Source organism: Vanessa atalanta, chromosome 6, assembly GCF_905147765.1.
Source record: "Vanessa atalanta chromosome 6, ilVanAtal1.2, whole genome shotgun sequence".
In the NCBI taxonomy this organism is placed as follows: domain Eukaryota; kingdom Metazoa; phylum Arthropoda; class Insecta; order Lepidoptera; family Nymphalidae; genus Vanessa; species Vanessa atalanta.
The window spans coordinates 11,382,591-11,396,236 of record NC_061876.1 but is presented as its reverse complement, the minus strand read 5'-3'; the positions used below and the strand labels follow the sequence as shown (position 1 = coordinate 11,396,236).

The 13,646-nt window shown below is 35.9% G+C and overlaps 2 protein-coding genes across 2 annotated transcripts; one reads left to right on the top strand and one right to left on the bottom strand.

The window, feature by feature from the left end:
• Positions 1 to 152: 152 nt before the first annotated feature.
• On the top strand, positions 153 to 13,501 carry LOC125064809 (phosphatidylinositol 4,5-bisphosphate 3-kinase catalytic subunit delta isoform). The gene is made up of 20 exons (XM_047672044.1): positions 153 to 275; positions 448 to 701; positions 1,172 to 1,403; positions 1,631 to 1,860; positions 5,094 to 5,216; positions 5,710 to 5,833; positions 6,553 to 6,728; positions 7,094 to 7,312; positions 7,570 to 7,772; positions 8,189 to 8,380; positions 8,526 to 8,732; positions 9,304 to 9,447; positions 9,586 to 9,710; positions 9,946 to 10,090; positions 10,253 to 10,441; positions 10,683 to 10,825; positions 11,225 to 11,376; positions 11,686 to 11,862; positions 12,330 to 12,449; positions 12,620 to 13,501. The coding sequence occupies exons 2-20, from the start codon at positions 555 to 557 to the stop codon at positions 12,740 to 12,742; spliced, it is 3,171 nt and encodes a 1,056-aa protein (XP_047528000.1). The 5' UTR covers positions 153 to 275; positions 448 to 554; the 3' UTR covers positions 12,743 to 13,501.
• On the bottom strand, positions 2,628 to 4,709 carry LOC125064810 (leucine-rich repeat-containing protein 23-like). The gene is made up of 4 exons (XM_047672045.1): positions 4,369 to 4,709; positions 3,329 to 3,923; positions 2,899 to 3,074; positions 2,628 to 2,736 (listed from the first exon to the last, which is right to left on the bottom strand). Exons 1-4 carry the CDS (start codon positions 4,581 to 4,583, stop codon positions 2,628 to 2,630), a joined length of 1,095 nt encoding a protein of 364 aa, XP_047528001.1. The 5' UTR covers positions 4,584 to 4,709.
• Positions 13,502 to 13,646: the final 145 nt, after the last annotated feature.

Sequence of the window (13,646 nt, the reverse complement as noted above, 5' to 3'; positions counted from 1 at the left end):
TCATATCGGTAATAACAGTTGTATATAGTAAGACCATTACAATATTTACGTCAAAAAGATAAACGTGTAGAGATAGCATTAGTAGTCAATAACAGATTCAGAAGAAAATATTTGTTTGTTACCATAAGCAATTCATTCAACTTTTTTCACAATAAGTACCTGCCGTAGATGTTGCACGTAATCTTTAATCTTTATTTACAACTTCTCAGAAACATATTTGAGTGATTTTATTGGATCGTGTCATATTATAAATTATGTAAACATTTAATAAAGAGGTAATGAGAGAAAGAGTGTTTATGACATTTTAATCGATGTTGTTTGTGTAATATCATTGACAGTTTCTTTTCGAATGGCGATTTGTCCCCTAATCAAAATACCAGGAAATGCTATGATTCAACATCATAGTTTTAATTTAAATGACTAATGTTTACCGCATAAATTTTTCAGTTAAAAATAACAAGGCGGTTGCTATGTGAGTCGTTTATCAGTGAAAGTGTTAAGATGTTGTATATCTCAACAATATTTGTGTGAACTGGTAGAATAATACCAAAACAATGGTTCCCGCACCGAGTTGCCCATATACGTGGGATTATTGGTCGGCCACGCCGTCCGATTATGTTGAGTTAACATGCCTGATGCCAAATTCTATATACCTTCCTGTGACAGTCAGTTGGGATGCAACTCTTCAAGATATTAAGGAGGTTAGTAGAAGTAGTTGTAGATTTGATCAACATGACTCATGATGCATGTCAACACATTGTTTCCTTTGCTCCAGAGAACTAGGTCAAACTATTGTGTAATGTGTACAGAGATAACTTGACTTTTAATATTTAGAAAGTAGATAATTAAGTTTGTTTTCCTATTATCAAGCCACTTATGGCTGGAAAGAAATGAGTTAGCTGTAAAAGCTGTTAAGAAAATAAATAAAAGGATTGTTAATAAAATGTAATACATTTTGTCATTGATTTTTTAACTTTATGTCTAAGTTTAAGTGAAAAATGATATTGTTTATTTATGACAACAAATGTTTTTAGATACAAATGATGAAAATTTTTTGTTCCTTATAAAAAAAAAATTGTTTGATAATTATAAATATTAAGATACAATGTTTATTGAAAAAAATAAAATTAACACAATGGGACAGAAATATCTAAATGAATTAAACTTTTAGGAGTTATGGGACTTGGCGGGGAAGCAGCCTCTATTTGGGATGCTGCATGAGATGTCTGGCTATGTATTCCAATTCATAAATTCCTTAGCGGTTCCGGAAGAGGTAGACGATGAAAACAAGAGGGTCCGTGATATTAGGCCTGTGTTTGGGGTGCTCATGATAATTGAGCGATCCATCAAGAGGCCTGGGGAACACTTATTGAATACACAGATCAGTCATTTAATTGGAAAAGGTAGAGGATATTTTAAATTTTCCGAAATTCATGATTACATAAAACTATCCAAGTTAATTTGCTTGGTTAAACATAAAATATAGTTAGCAGTAACCATTAATATTATATCTTGAAATATATATAGTTTGGAATGAATAATTCATTTAAAAAAAATATATGAATGAAATGATTTAGTTATTATGTTGACTATCACTTTTTAACTGACAATGTTTAAAAATTTATTTCAGGTTTAAATGAATTTGATAGTTTAAGAAGTTCGGAAGTCAACGACTTTCGGATGCGAATGAGATATTTAGCTGAGGAGAGTCTAATAAAAAGAGCTCAAAGTACACAATTAGAAAGATTAAGATATCATTGTCCACCGAGATTAGCTGATCATCCTACCGTTCCCACCACCTTAATTAGCCACCTTAATAATAACTGTTTTATACTCGTCACTAAAGTAGCGAATACAGAGGTAAGAGATTTCATATCATACTAATAATATAAAAGGCAGGTAAGTTTTATTTGTTTCCATAATAGTTCTTATTATGAATGCACATAGTTTAAAAATGGCCTGAGGGTAAGATGTTAAGCAACCAGTCAGTGTTAGTATGAATAAATCGAAATATACTAACAGGCTTTTGTGATACATTTTTACATTACATTAACAGCCTGAAAATTTCCCACTGCTGGGCTAAGGCCTCCTCTCCCTTTGAGGAAAAGGTTTTTGGAGCATATTCCACCACACTGCTCCGATGCAGTTTGTGAAATACACATGTGGCAGTATTTCGTTGAAATATAAATAGACACATGCAGGTTTCCTCAAGATGTTTTCCTTCACCGCTGAGCATGAGATGAATTTTAAACACAAATTAAGCACATGAAAATTAAGTGGTGTTTGCCTGGGTTTGAACCTGAAATCATCGGTTAAGATGCACGCATTCTAACCACTGGGCCATGTCGGCCCACTTGCATATTATAACAGAGTTATTATTTATTAGAAGATAACATTTAATATGTAAATCTATTGTTTGTTTATTTCAACTCTTACTTTCATTGGAGGCTCAGGCTGTACACACCTAAATTGAAAACTTTATAAAGCATCCATACAAAAACCAAATTCTTAAAAATGTTAATAATTACATAAAAAAATAAAGTTATGTACAATAAAATAAAAAATAAAAGATTTCAAATAAAAATCAGGGACTATATTCTATGTAATAACTTTTTTAGTAAATAATGTTAGTCAACATTTGATTCTTCGTCATCATGATGCTGTTCTTCCAATATTTCTTCTTCATTAGTCTCACCATCTTCTATCCATTGTTTAATAAGTTCCTTAGCTTCAGTCCTGTTTTTAGGCAATTAATAATAAACTATTAATTTTCAAGAAAGGTTCTAAAAGTTGCCTACGCAAAATCAAACAAGGTTTAACCTTTAGTGTAGTTAGACATAAAGAAACTTCCATATAACACCAAAGGCCAGAAAATAATTTATATTTTTAGCCATTTACCTCTCCTCTGGTGTAATGGTTCCTTTGTTAAGCCTCTTAAGCTTTGGAAGTGAAGCAAGAACTTCTATTCTTAATTGTTCATCTTCTTCTTCGACACCTACTTCTGCGTCCTCTTCGCCTATTCCACCCATGTAAGGGCAACCCCTTACGACAAGAGTATCTAGTGCGGGTAGTACCTATAGAAATAAATTACGACCTCTTTGGAATGGCAAACCATACTATCAAAATGTCGCTTATATTACAAGACTACCTCTTTTATTTATTAGTTGTGGAAATATTGAATAGCAAGTATCAAGTCAAAACTGCTTATGGTTAAAATGTCATAAATCACAACTAATTAAAGAACATAAAAATACATTTATTTATAAAATTCACGACAAACGTAATCAATATCCATTTTTAGATTCTTACTTTAATCAAGAGTACTAACCCGTAACTTTTTAATTTGTTTTAAAGTTGAAACTTTGCAGTTGCGCAAATTTACGTATTGTAATTTCTTTAATTCGGGGTCGAATCCGCTTAAGATCCTTATCGGATTGTTTCTCACGTGCAAAATTCTTAGATTCGGCAATTTTTCTATACCATTTAGACTAGTAATTTTGTTACCAGCTAAATATAAACTGTCTAAGTTTGGAAAATCAAAATTCGAGATGTCTTCGATCAAGTTGTATCGAAAGTCTAAACATTTTATATTTGGCATACTATGTAGATCTACTCTTCTAATTTTGTTGTAGCCGACTTCTAATGTGCATAGCTCTGGTTGGAAAACATCACGCACAGAAGTTATTTTATTGTTATTCATAATGATCACTTGCATGTACTTCGTCTTTTTCAAACCAGCCGAGCTTAGAAGATTCTTATCAGCATGAATTAGAAGAAGAAATGGTAGTTCTGTGACAACTTGAAGGTTTTCTAAAGTCAAATTGTTGTTGGATACATCAACGAATTGTAAATGTTGGAACGATTTAATCGCGCTGATATTTGTTAAACCCATCCCAGTACATACGGCCTTTAGATACGTGTAGCTGTAAAATTAAATAGTACACTTAAACGTATTTACGTATCATCGTAACGTACTTTATCCATTTAATAAATTATATTGGGTTTTGTTAGCGATTTATCATGTTGATGTCTACACGTCAGCCTCAGTACTGTCGCAATGTCTAATAAATATGATGAAAATCCATATAAAACATATAAAATGTACATTGTAGTTCGTATTTCAAAAGAAAACAAAGGATAAAATACAAGAAGAGATTTCTTCCATCATACCCATGAAGGTGTTAATGTAGTTAATAAATCAGTTAAGAAATTAAACTTTGATTTATATATTTAAAAGACGTCCACAAATATAAATAAGTAGGCTAATAAAAAACGACAGAATTTCTATAAATGAGTACTATTAAAAAATTAGAATGAGTTCTATTAATAAATGAGTACTATTAAAAAGTTGGAAAATTTCGAAACTACCCATCGCCTTCAGCTGTTTTGCCAAGCAGAGTCAGACGAACGCTTATTTCGGATCGATTAAGCTTCCTCTCTGGATATGGTAAAGCATTGGGAACTATTTCTTTTTGCTCTTCTTCTGCCACAGCCTCACCTAATTGTTCGAAATGTAAAGATTCCTCTATCTCTGGCTCAACTCCATCTACATCTTGTTGAAGCTTATAATGTGATTTGAGCATTTTTTTAAAACGATTTATAGGTTTAACCAAAATCGTATTATTGAGAAATAATGAGATTTATTTCAATTATACAATTATTGATTTATTGAATTACTTATAAATTAGGTAACAAAATCGTTACATAGCTTAGCAATATAATCATTGACGTATGACATTACTGTATAAAAAATAGTTCGAAGCCAGTGTCATTTATAAAATATAGATAATTCAGAAGGAGGTCCAATGTCGCAGATTAGAGGTTTTGAATAAATTCTTAAATTAAATTGGCTTATATAGTTATATGATAATATTTCAAATTGATTCGATATATAATATGAGAGAATACATTGAACTTACTAAATTAAATAATTAGCGCTATAATTTTTTTCAAAATTGTTTTCCGGAATGTAATAAAGGATATGTATATTCATGAAACATGACAAAGTTATAAGAACTTGGGGGCGATATCAGAGAATAATCGAATTCTAATATTTCTGTCAAAACTAATATCAAGTATGTCGTTTATTGCAGTTTTCCTTTACATCAAACGTGCCAGTTGGCTTAACGCCTCAACAGCATATAGAAACAATACTAAGAAAAAAGGCGAACTCGCTGAACATGCGCGGAGAACATCCGCGTAACTATGTGCTCAAGGTGAGAAAAGATTTTTAATGTTTCAAAGTTTGCTTAGTACAATAGACTTTACATTTTAAACTAGTTGTCACCCTCGGCTTCGCCTGCGTTTGCGATTTGTCGTCAGGTGTAAGGCATAATAAAGAGCCAATGTCCTTCCTTGGGGTTCAACCTTGCTTATACCAAATTTCGTCAAATTCGGTTTAGTGGTTTGGCCGCGAAATAGCAACAGAAAGTCAGACGGACTGAGTTATTTCCGCATTTATAATTTTAGTATAGATAAAGTTTTATTAATTGCATTGTCGGTATGAAAATAGAGTTTAGTATTTGAAACTTTTGTTACCCTATTCTATTTGCCCTCCTACCTCCTAGTTTATTAGCAGGGCAGCAGATGAGGTTCTGGGTTCAAATACCAGATCGTTACAATAAAGCAGTTTAATTCCTCTGTTGTTGCTGTCTACAAAATATATGTATAATATATTTTATTCTAAATCTGTGTTACGTTTGGCTGTAGGTCTGCGGGCGGGAAGAGTACCTGCTGGGCGACCACCCCCTTATACAGTTCCTTTATATACAAGAGATGCTATCACGAGATGGTGTCCCTCAAGTCATGACTGTCAGTATGGATAAAATAGCCGGTGAGTTATGTTATATTGAAGTAAATATATGAATATTCCATAATTGATTCTTTACTGAATTGGTCTTACTAATATTCTATTGCATAGACTGAATACGCGTAATACTTAATAAAATAAGCAGGGCACGATAACTCGATTCGTATTAGTTATATTGTTTCCTTGGGGATAATACACTAAAAATGTTTTATTGTCCTAGAAACGTGATTGGCTTAATTAAAAATGTAATTTATTCTTGATTCCAAAATGTAATTGTTGAAAATCAAAATAACTGGGATTGTCAAACAATTCGTATAAGCACTAAATGACAAAAGACATTTTATATTTGTATTGATCAAATGGTAACAAAATGAAGGAGAGCAATATACTTTAGCATTAGCATTAGCATTAGCAGCCCGTAAATGTCCCACTGCTGGGATAAAGGCCTCCTCTCCCTTTGAGGAGAAGGTTTGGAGCATATTCCACCACGCTGCTCCAATGCGGGTTGGCGGAATACACATGTGGCAGAATTTCGTTGAAATTAGACACATGCAGGTTTCCTCACGATGTTTTCCTTCACCGCCGAGCACGAGATGAATTATAAACACAAATTAAGCACATGAAATTTCAGTGGTGCCTGCCTGGGTTTGAACCCGAAATCACCGATTAAGATGCACGCGTTCTAGCCACTGGGCCATCTCGGCTCAGCAATATACTGATTGTGTATAATCATATGCTTGCAGTTGCTTGTGAGTTTCAATATTATTCACTATCCGAGCGACGGCGACTTGCCTCAGAACAATCTAACACAATAAGGAAAAAGAAAAACTACGAGTCGTCATGGAAGATTGAGAGGAATTATTCCTGTATGGTACAAACGGTCGGTGGACTCAACGTTGATCCCGGCAGACTTGTTGAGGTAACATATATGGTAACATATAACAGTATATGGTTATTTCAACCCAAAAACTGCAGTTATCCTCATAATTAATTAATAACACAAAATAATTATATGAAAATATGCAGAACGACCACAACTGATTTTATCTGTATTCTGCAGTTAAGATTAACATGTTCTATTTATCATATTGGCTGACAATAATTATTTAATTATAATTTAAAAAAAAATTAAAGCAATTGTTTAAATAACTCCAATGTTAATGACCGTGAATTAAAAAAAAAAAAGTAAAACTATTAAAATAAATATTAGGATTTAAATTCTTAGAAATATTATCATAATAGTTATTGGAACCAGGGGGGATTTTATACGTTTTTATTTTAAAGGTTGTTTGCCAAGCTGGTATCTACCATGGAGGCAAGTCGTTATGCGAGCCACAGAAGACCAGATTAGCAGTTGTTTCGAAAGAGGGTGAAGCACAGTGGGATGAAGAACTTCAGTTTCCGATCAAAGTATGTAATGTTCCACGAATGGCGAGGCTTTGTTTCGTCATATATGAGATATCCAAAGCCAAGAATAAAAGAAGAGGGAAAGACGCGAATAAGGTAAATACATAAAAATATTCAAAGAGACAATTAAATTAAATTGTTTTAAAAATATATTGTATAGTTCTAAGTATTCTTTTATTAAAATAAATTGCCTAGTTTCTAATTTTCTAGTAATATTCAAATTATCTGGGGAGATACTCAATATTTACACTTTATTAAGTCGTATTTAGTCCATAAATCTAGTATGTACTGAGTCCAGAAATCTACATCAATAACATTCTATTAAAATTCTTAATTACTACTTTGTATTGCAGGACGCCATAAACAGGTTGGCTTGGGCAAACACAATGATTTTCGACTACAAGGAACAACTCCGTACGGACGGAGTGACCCTGTTCATGTGGACACACGTCGCCGACGAGACGCAGGGGGACGACCTGTTGTTACACCCGCTGGGTACTGTGGTCTCCAACCCCAACATCGATTCCTGTGCTGCTCTTCAAGTACGCTTCTCTAAGTGAGTGGAAGGTGGAATATGGTATCACTTATGTACCATCGCCCTTAAATGAACACCCTGTAAATGTTTCACATCATCCTGTTATTTTGAGGAAAAAGTTTGGAACTCATACTCAGCTAGCTGAACATTTTTCATATGTTTTGGATATTAAACTAGTGGAATATTTATTAAACTGTCATCAGTTCTTATTATTATTATTAAAATGTCATAATATTTGTGTTAGTCCATTAACGGACGACAAATATATAAGGTAACCGATGAATGGTAAATAAGAAAATTGAGAATTAATAGACTAAAAATTATAAGAAGTTTGAAATAACTTTATTCAATAGTATGTTATAGAAGTTTTTTGAATTGTTGTAAATTAATAAAACTTTATATGAACCATAAGTAATCAATGGTATTATGTTTTACAGCTACGACTGTCAGTACCCAATATTATTTCCCAAGCAAGAGGCAGTCAAAGCGTACGCGGATCAACTGGAGAACAATTCCCCAGACGTGATGGCGCGACTGAGCGAGGACTTCGAGAAACTTCGAGCTACCGCCGAAAAGGATCCTATGTATGAAATGCACGAACAGGAAAAGAAAGATATTTGGGCGTCGAGGTAAGAACTAATATATAATATATGATGGCGGTTTTCTTGATCTTTTTTTTCAAAACTTTTTGTCTTAATTTTGGTGCCAGACAGATGTTCCATGAACATTTCTAAACACATAGTCCATGATATCATCTAAACCTCCGCCCCCCAGGGAGTACTTCCGCGAGCTGGCCCCGGAGCTGCTGCCCAAGCTGCTGTCGTGCGTGGAGTGGACGGAGCGCTCGGAGGCGGCGCGCGTGGCCCGCTCGCTGGCGTCGTGGCCCATGCTGCGCGTGGAGTCGGCGCTGGAGCTGCTGGACTACGCCTACGCCGATGCCGCCGTGCGAGGGTTCGCTGTCGAGTGCCTCGCCAAGATCAGGTACTGGCTATACGCTTTAGTGATGATCACCTCAACCGGTCGACCCCTTACCCCGACCAACTAACTGCGCAGAATTCTCTATTTTTGGTGCGAATCTATAATTATTATCATAGTTGGTTTAAATATCTCGATCAAACATCGCGTCAATTCAATGTACAAGTTGTTTATTTTACTTTAGGATAGACTATAGACTGTTTTATGACACTGTAAGAAAAGGCATGTCACATTTTTGCGGCTGGCTATATGTATACCCGATATTAATTCTCCTTTGGAATGCTTTTGAGGGTTACGCTGGTTACCTGTAACTATAGGGGTTGTTGAGTCTATGCAGACGGTATTGTATGAGGCGCAAATACTTTCCTTCATCTCGACGTACACCGCCTTTCATTGGAGCTTATTTTCCATTAGAGACTTAATACCTGGGTTATTGTTCAATGGGTGACATGGATTTAACAGACTGACAATGTCGCGTTATTGCCATGGAGTTGCTTAATATAACTAAAAAATTACAATTACCGGCTCTAGCACCGTAAATTAAATAGCCACATTAATTACATTTTCCTTATTACAGTGACGAAGATCTCCTGCTATACCTTTTGCAACTGGTCCAAGCTTTGAAACATGAGTCGTATCTAATGTGCGATCTTGCCGTGTTTCTGTTGCAACGAGCGTTCAATAACATGACCATCGGACATTATCTCTTCTGGCATTTAAGGTAATATATAATGTAACATGATTGACATGCCATGCCAGCTAAAATATTATTTATTTGAATGTCTAGTATTGTTAAATATGTATTATAACAAAATATAGTAAGTTTCTTAAGTCTTTTAATACTTATTTTCATCATCAGATCTGAGATGCACGTGCCGTCGGTGTCGGTACGCTTCGGTTTGGTACTGGAGGCGTACTGTCGCGGCTGTCAAGACCACATCAACAGCCTCATGCGGCAGATCACCTGCCTGGATAAGCTCAAATGTGAGTTCAGAAGAATTTTAAACTATTGAACTGTAGCGCTGCAGTAACAAGAATCAAACGTGCTCTCTTAGTTTGCAGCAAATGCGCTAGTGTTTATAATGATATCAAATATAACGTTTTCCGACTCCGAGGAATGCTCAAAATATCACATCGAATGATGGGGACTGTGGCCTTCATATAATATATCAACGTTCTGTTGCTTAACTTGACCGAGTGCGATTGTTGGCGTGCGCAGGGGCCAGCCAGTGCGTGCGCAAGAAGAAGGAGATCTCCAAGGCGCGCGCGGCGCTGCAGCAGCACCTGCAGGAGCAGCACTGCGTCGAGACGCTCTGCGACTTCGTGTCGCCGCTCACGCCCAGCCTCGTCTGCAAGAGGATCAAGTGCGTCGCCCCCTATTTGTTACACTGCCCATATCCATGAGCGGACCGCTTATTGACTGCTGGCCCATTCACAAGTCTATGAGAACAAAGCCAAAAAAAAAATAACATAATTAAACCTTATATTATAATTCAAATTAATAATGACGAACTTATTTATTTTAGGCCTGAAAGATGTCGAGTGATGGACAGCAAGATGCGTCCCCTTTTACTCGAATTCGAAAACGTCGATCCGACGGGATCCGACGTCCGCATTATCTTAAAGATTGGAGATGATCTCCGACAGGACATGTTCACGCTGCAAATGTTGAGGATCATGGACAGGTTGTGGAAGAATGCAGGATATGATTTTAGGTAATTTTATGTTCTCGTTTTATGGTAGTTTATGGGCCATTACTTCCGATCCCCAATGAATGCAATGTTTACGCTTCAGTACCCTTAGCCAAAATGTAATCGATAAATAGGCTTCAAATGGACCAAATGCTTCGATTTCTATTCTCATTGAAGTTATCAACGGTTAAATATTGATTACATATAGTTCTGCTGCCCTGGCTTCTCTTTTTACGTTAGTTTTATGCGATGTAAATGTTTCTAGACTGAACCCGTACAACTGCATCTCGATGGAGTACGCAGTGGGTATGATCGAGGTGGTCGACGAGGCGGAGACGGTCGCCAACATACAGAAGCAGAGCGCGCTCTTCAATGCAGCCTCCACCATCTCCAAGGCCAACCTGTTCCGTGAGTGTCACAACTTGACTAAAATTATCTGCGAGGGTATGTCTGTCCTGCTTTCACGCCCTACATTCTATATTAGTTTATGCGATGGAGAATCTTGTGCGGCGATCTTTTGTGATTGTTTAAACCGCAATAGAGTAATGACACTCCATTGAATTGAGAACCATTTTGTAATCAGAATTTTTATAATTCAGTATTTAATTTAGAAAACATATACTTTATTATAATTATAAAAAAATATTCTTTATTTATTTAATAGAACTTTTATACATTTTGATATTTAGAAGAAGAAATTTTTTATGTAACTTAAGTTTGCAAAGATGAGTCAATTATATATTTCGTCTTCGGACGGATAAAATGTGAACATATTTATTTTACTATAATACACCGTCCTGATTACAGAATGGCTCCGCAAGCAGAACCCCAGCGAGGAGTCGTTCAACAAGGCGGTGGAGGAGTTCACCATGAGTTGTGCGGGGTACTGCGTGGCGACCTACGTGCTGGGCATCGCGGACAGGCATCCCGACAACATCATGGTCAAGAAGAGCGGACAGGTACCCGACGCTGCTACCGCTACGTGCTTCACTTTAATTCTGCTTCCAAATCTCCGATAACAACATCGATTACTTCCAATACGATATTTTACATTTATTAAGGAAATACATAGTGGATACCGTCGATTATTCAGATCTGCCTTTTAAAGATGATTTCGATTCGAGGTCGAAGTTTATCGAATTGTTGACATCTTTACTCTTCCTTTAATTAAAACGCAAATATAATAATTATAAAAACACAAAATCGTACTTGGGGGTGGGACCATCCCTCGTATCGGCTCGGTGCGCACTAACGGCTCGGTCCGGCAGCTGTTCCACATCGACTTCGGGCACTTCCTGGGGCACTTCAAGCAGAAGTACGGCTTCAAGCGCGAGCGCGTCCCGTTCGTGCTGACGCACGACTTCATCCACGTCATCAACAAGGGGCAGCGCGGCGGCGTGCACGAGCAGCTCGACTTCAAGATCTTCCGCGACCTCTGCGAGACGGTACGCCTTGCTCTCACTTTGCTCTGGTTTTGCTTTGCTCTGAGGTGACCTCTTAGTTCCCAGGGTTGGTGGCGCATTGCCAGGGTGAGAGATGGTTAATATTTCTTACAGGCTTTTTTTATGCCCAATACCAAACGACCGACTTCTAAAATGCGGTCGATTACACGACAACTAGTTAATATAAAAAGAATATTATCAAAAATATGATCTGTTCTATTAAGCTCTGGACGGTCTGCAACAGAATATCAATTCATAACATCATCATGAATCGTTGGAATAGTATACGAAACAGTATCCAGGTACTAAGGCTGAAAATAACCTCATAAATTGAAAAGTTATAACAATTTTATACATATAAGGCCATTTTTTCCAACATGTTTTCTGGTAGTATCATAATTTTACAAAATATCGTATCGCAACCGATTTTGTTTAATACTGTAATACATATATATTTTTTAATTGGCCAGGCGTTCAAAATTCTGCGGAAGCACGGACATCTCATCCTATCGCTGTTTTCAATGATGATCTCCACCGGCTTGCCGGAACTCAGTTCGGAAAAGGATTTGCAGTACCTTAGAGAAACTTTGGTGAGTTCTCGTTCCATACTATTTTACTATGTAATTTACTAGCAAATATAACAGGATTAGGCGTATTATTAATATTATAAAATAAATAACAAATATAGTTTTTCTTCATATTTTAAGTGATTAAGTATTAATTAATATTTTCTTAAAAATATCAAACCTATATCCTCAAGGTAATGGACCTCTCCGAAGAGAAAGCGATGGAGCATTTTAGACTGAAATTCATCGAAGCCGTCAAGAACTCATGGACGGCCTCCTTCAACTGGGCGCTTCATAACTTCGACAAGAACAACTGACAGTGACCCGTCAGTAGGCGGCTCAAACGGCAGCCGTCTAAACACACCCCGCAAACTCTTTAAAGAGTGAGCCTTATTCTATATAAATTAAGGTTCAAATTCGAATGATTGTGCGATAAACTATATTCGAAAACTAAACACCATAAAAACTCTTTGAATAGTGAATCTTACTCTTTAAACAAAGTTTCAGATTTGATAGACTGTACAAACAGTGCGTGTTCGAGGTTTAATTCGAAATTTAAACTCCCCGATCGATATTATATTGTTATGGTTGAAATTTAATTCGAACAAAAGTGTGTGTTAAATTTGAATTTGGAATACCGCAGGAGTCTGTATAAGGTATACGTTGTTATCGAAAATGTATAAGACCGTGAATAGGAAAAAATAACGAGGACCTCATTCCTTATACGCTTAGGTTCAAATTGCAAGGGCCGGCAGTGCGCGTCAGGTCCGAGTTTGGGCCTTGTAAATGAACTTCAGTGACCGTTATGGACTCTATAACTATATGCATTAGGCTTATTATCGGATATCACAATATAGGCATTTCGCTTGGTTTTAATATAATATTGTAGATGTAATCTTATGCGAATTTAATCATGTTGATAAATCTATAACTAATATTGTTGAGTATGATACAATGTTACCGAATTTTCTAGCGTATTAGAATAATGACATAGTAACATTATCGCTTAATTATGAAATTTGACATCGTATTGTGGTATTTTGTATCTGTGAGACATATTTATTTCAATATTTGTGATTATTCATTAAATAAATTTCTAATGTACGGAATTATATTAAGATTGCCAATAAAAAAAAAACTACACAGATTATAAAACACCAGAGAACAAAATGAAAATAAATTAACGATTCATTACACATACATACTAAAAGCTATATTTAA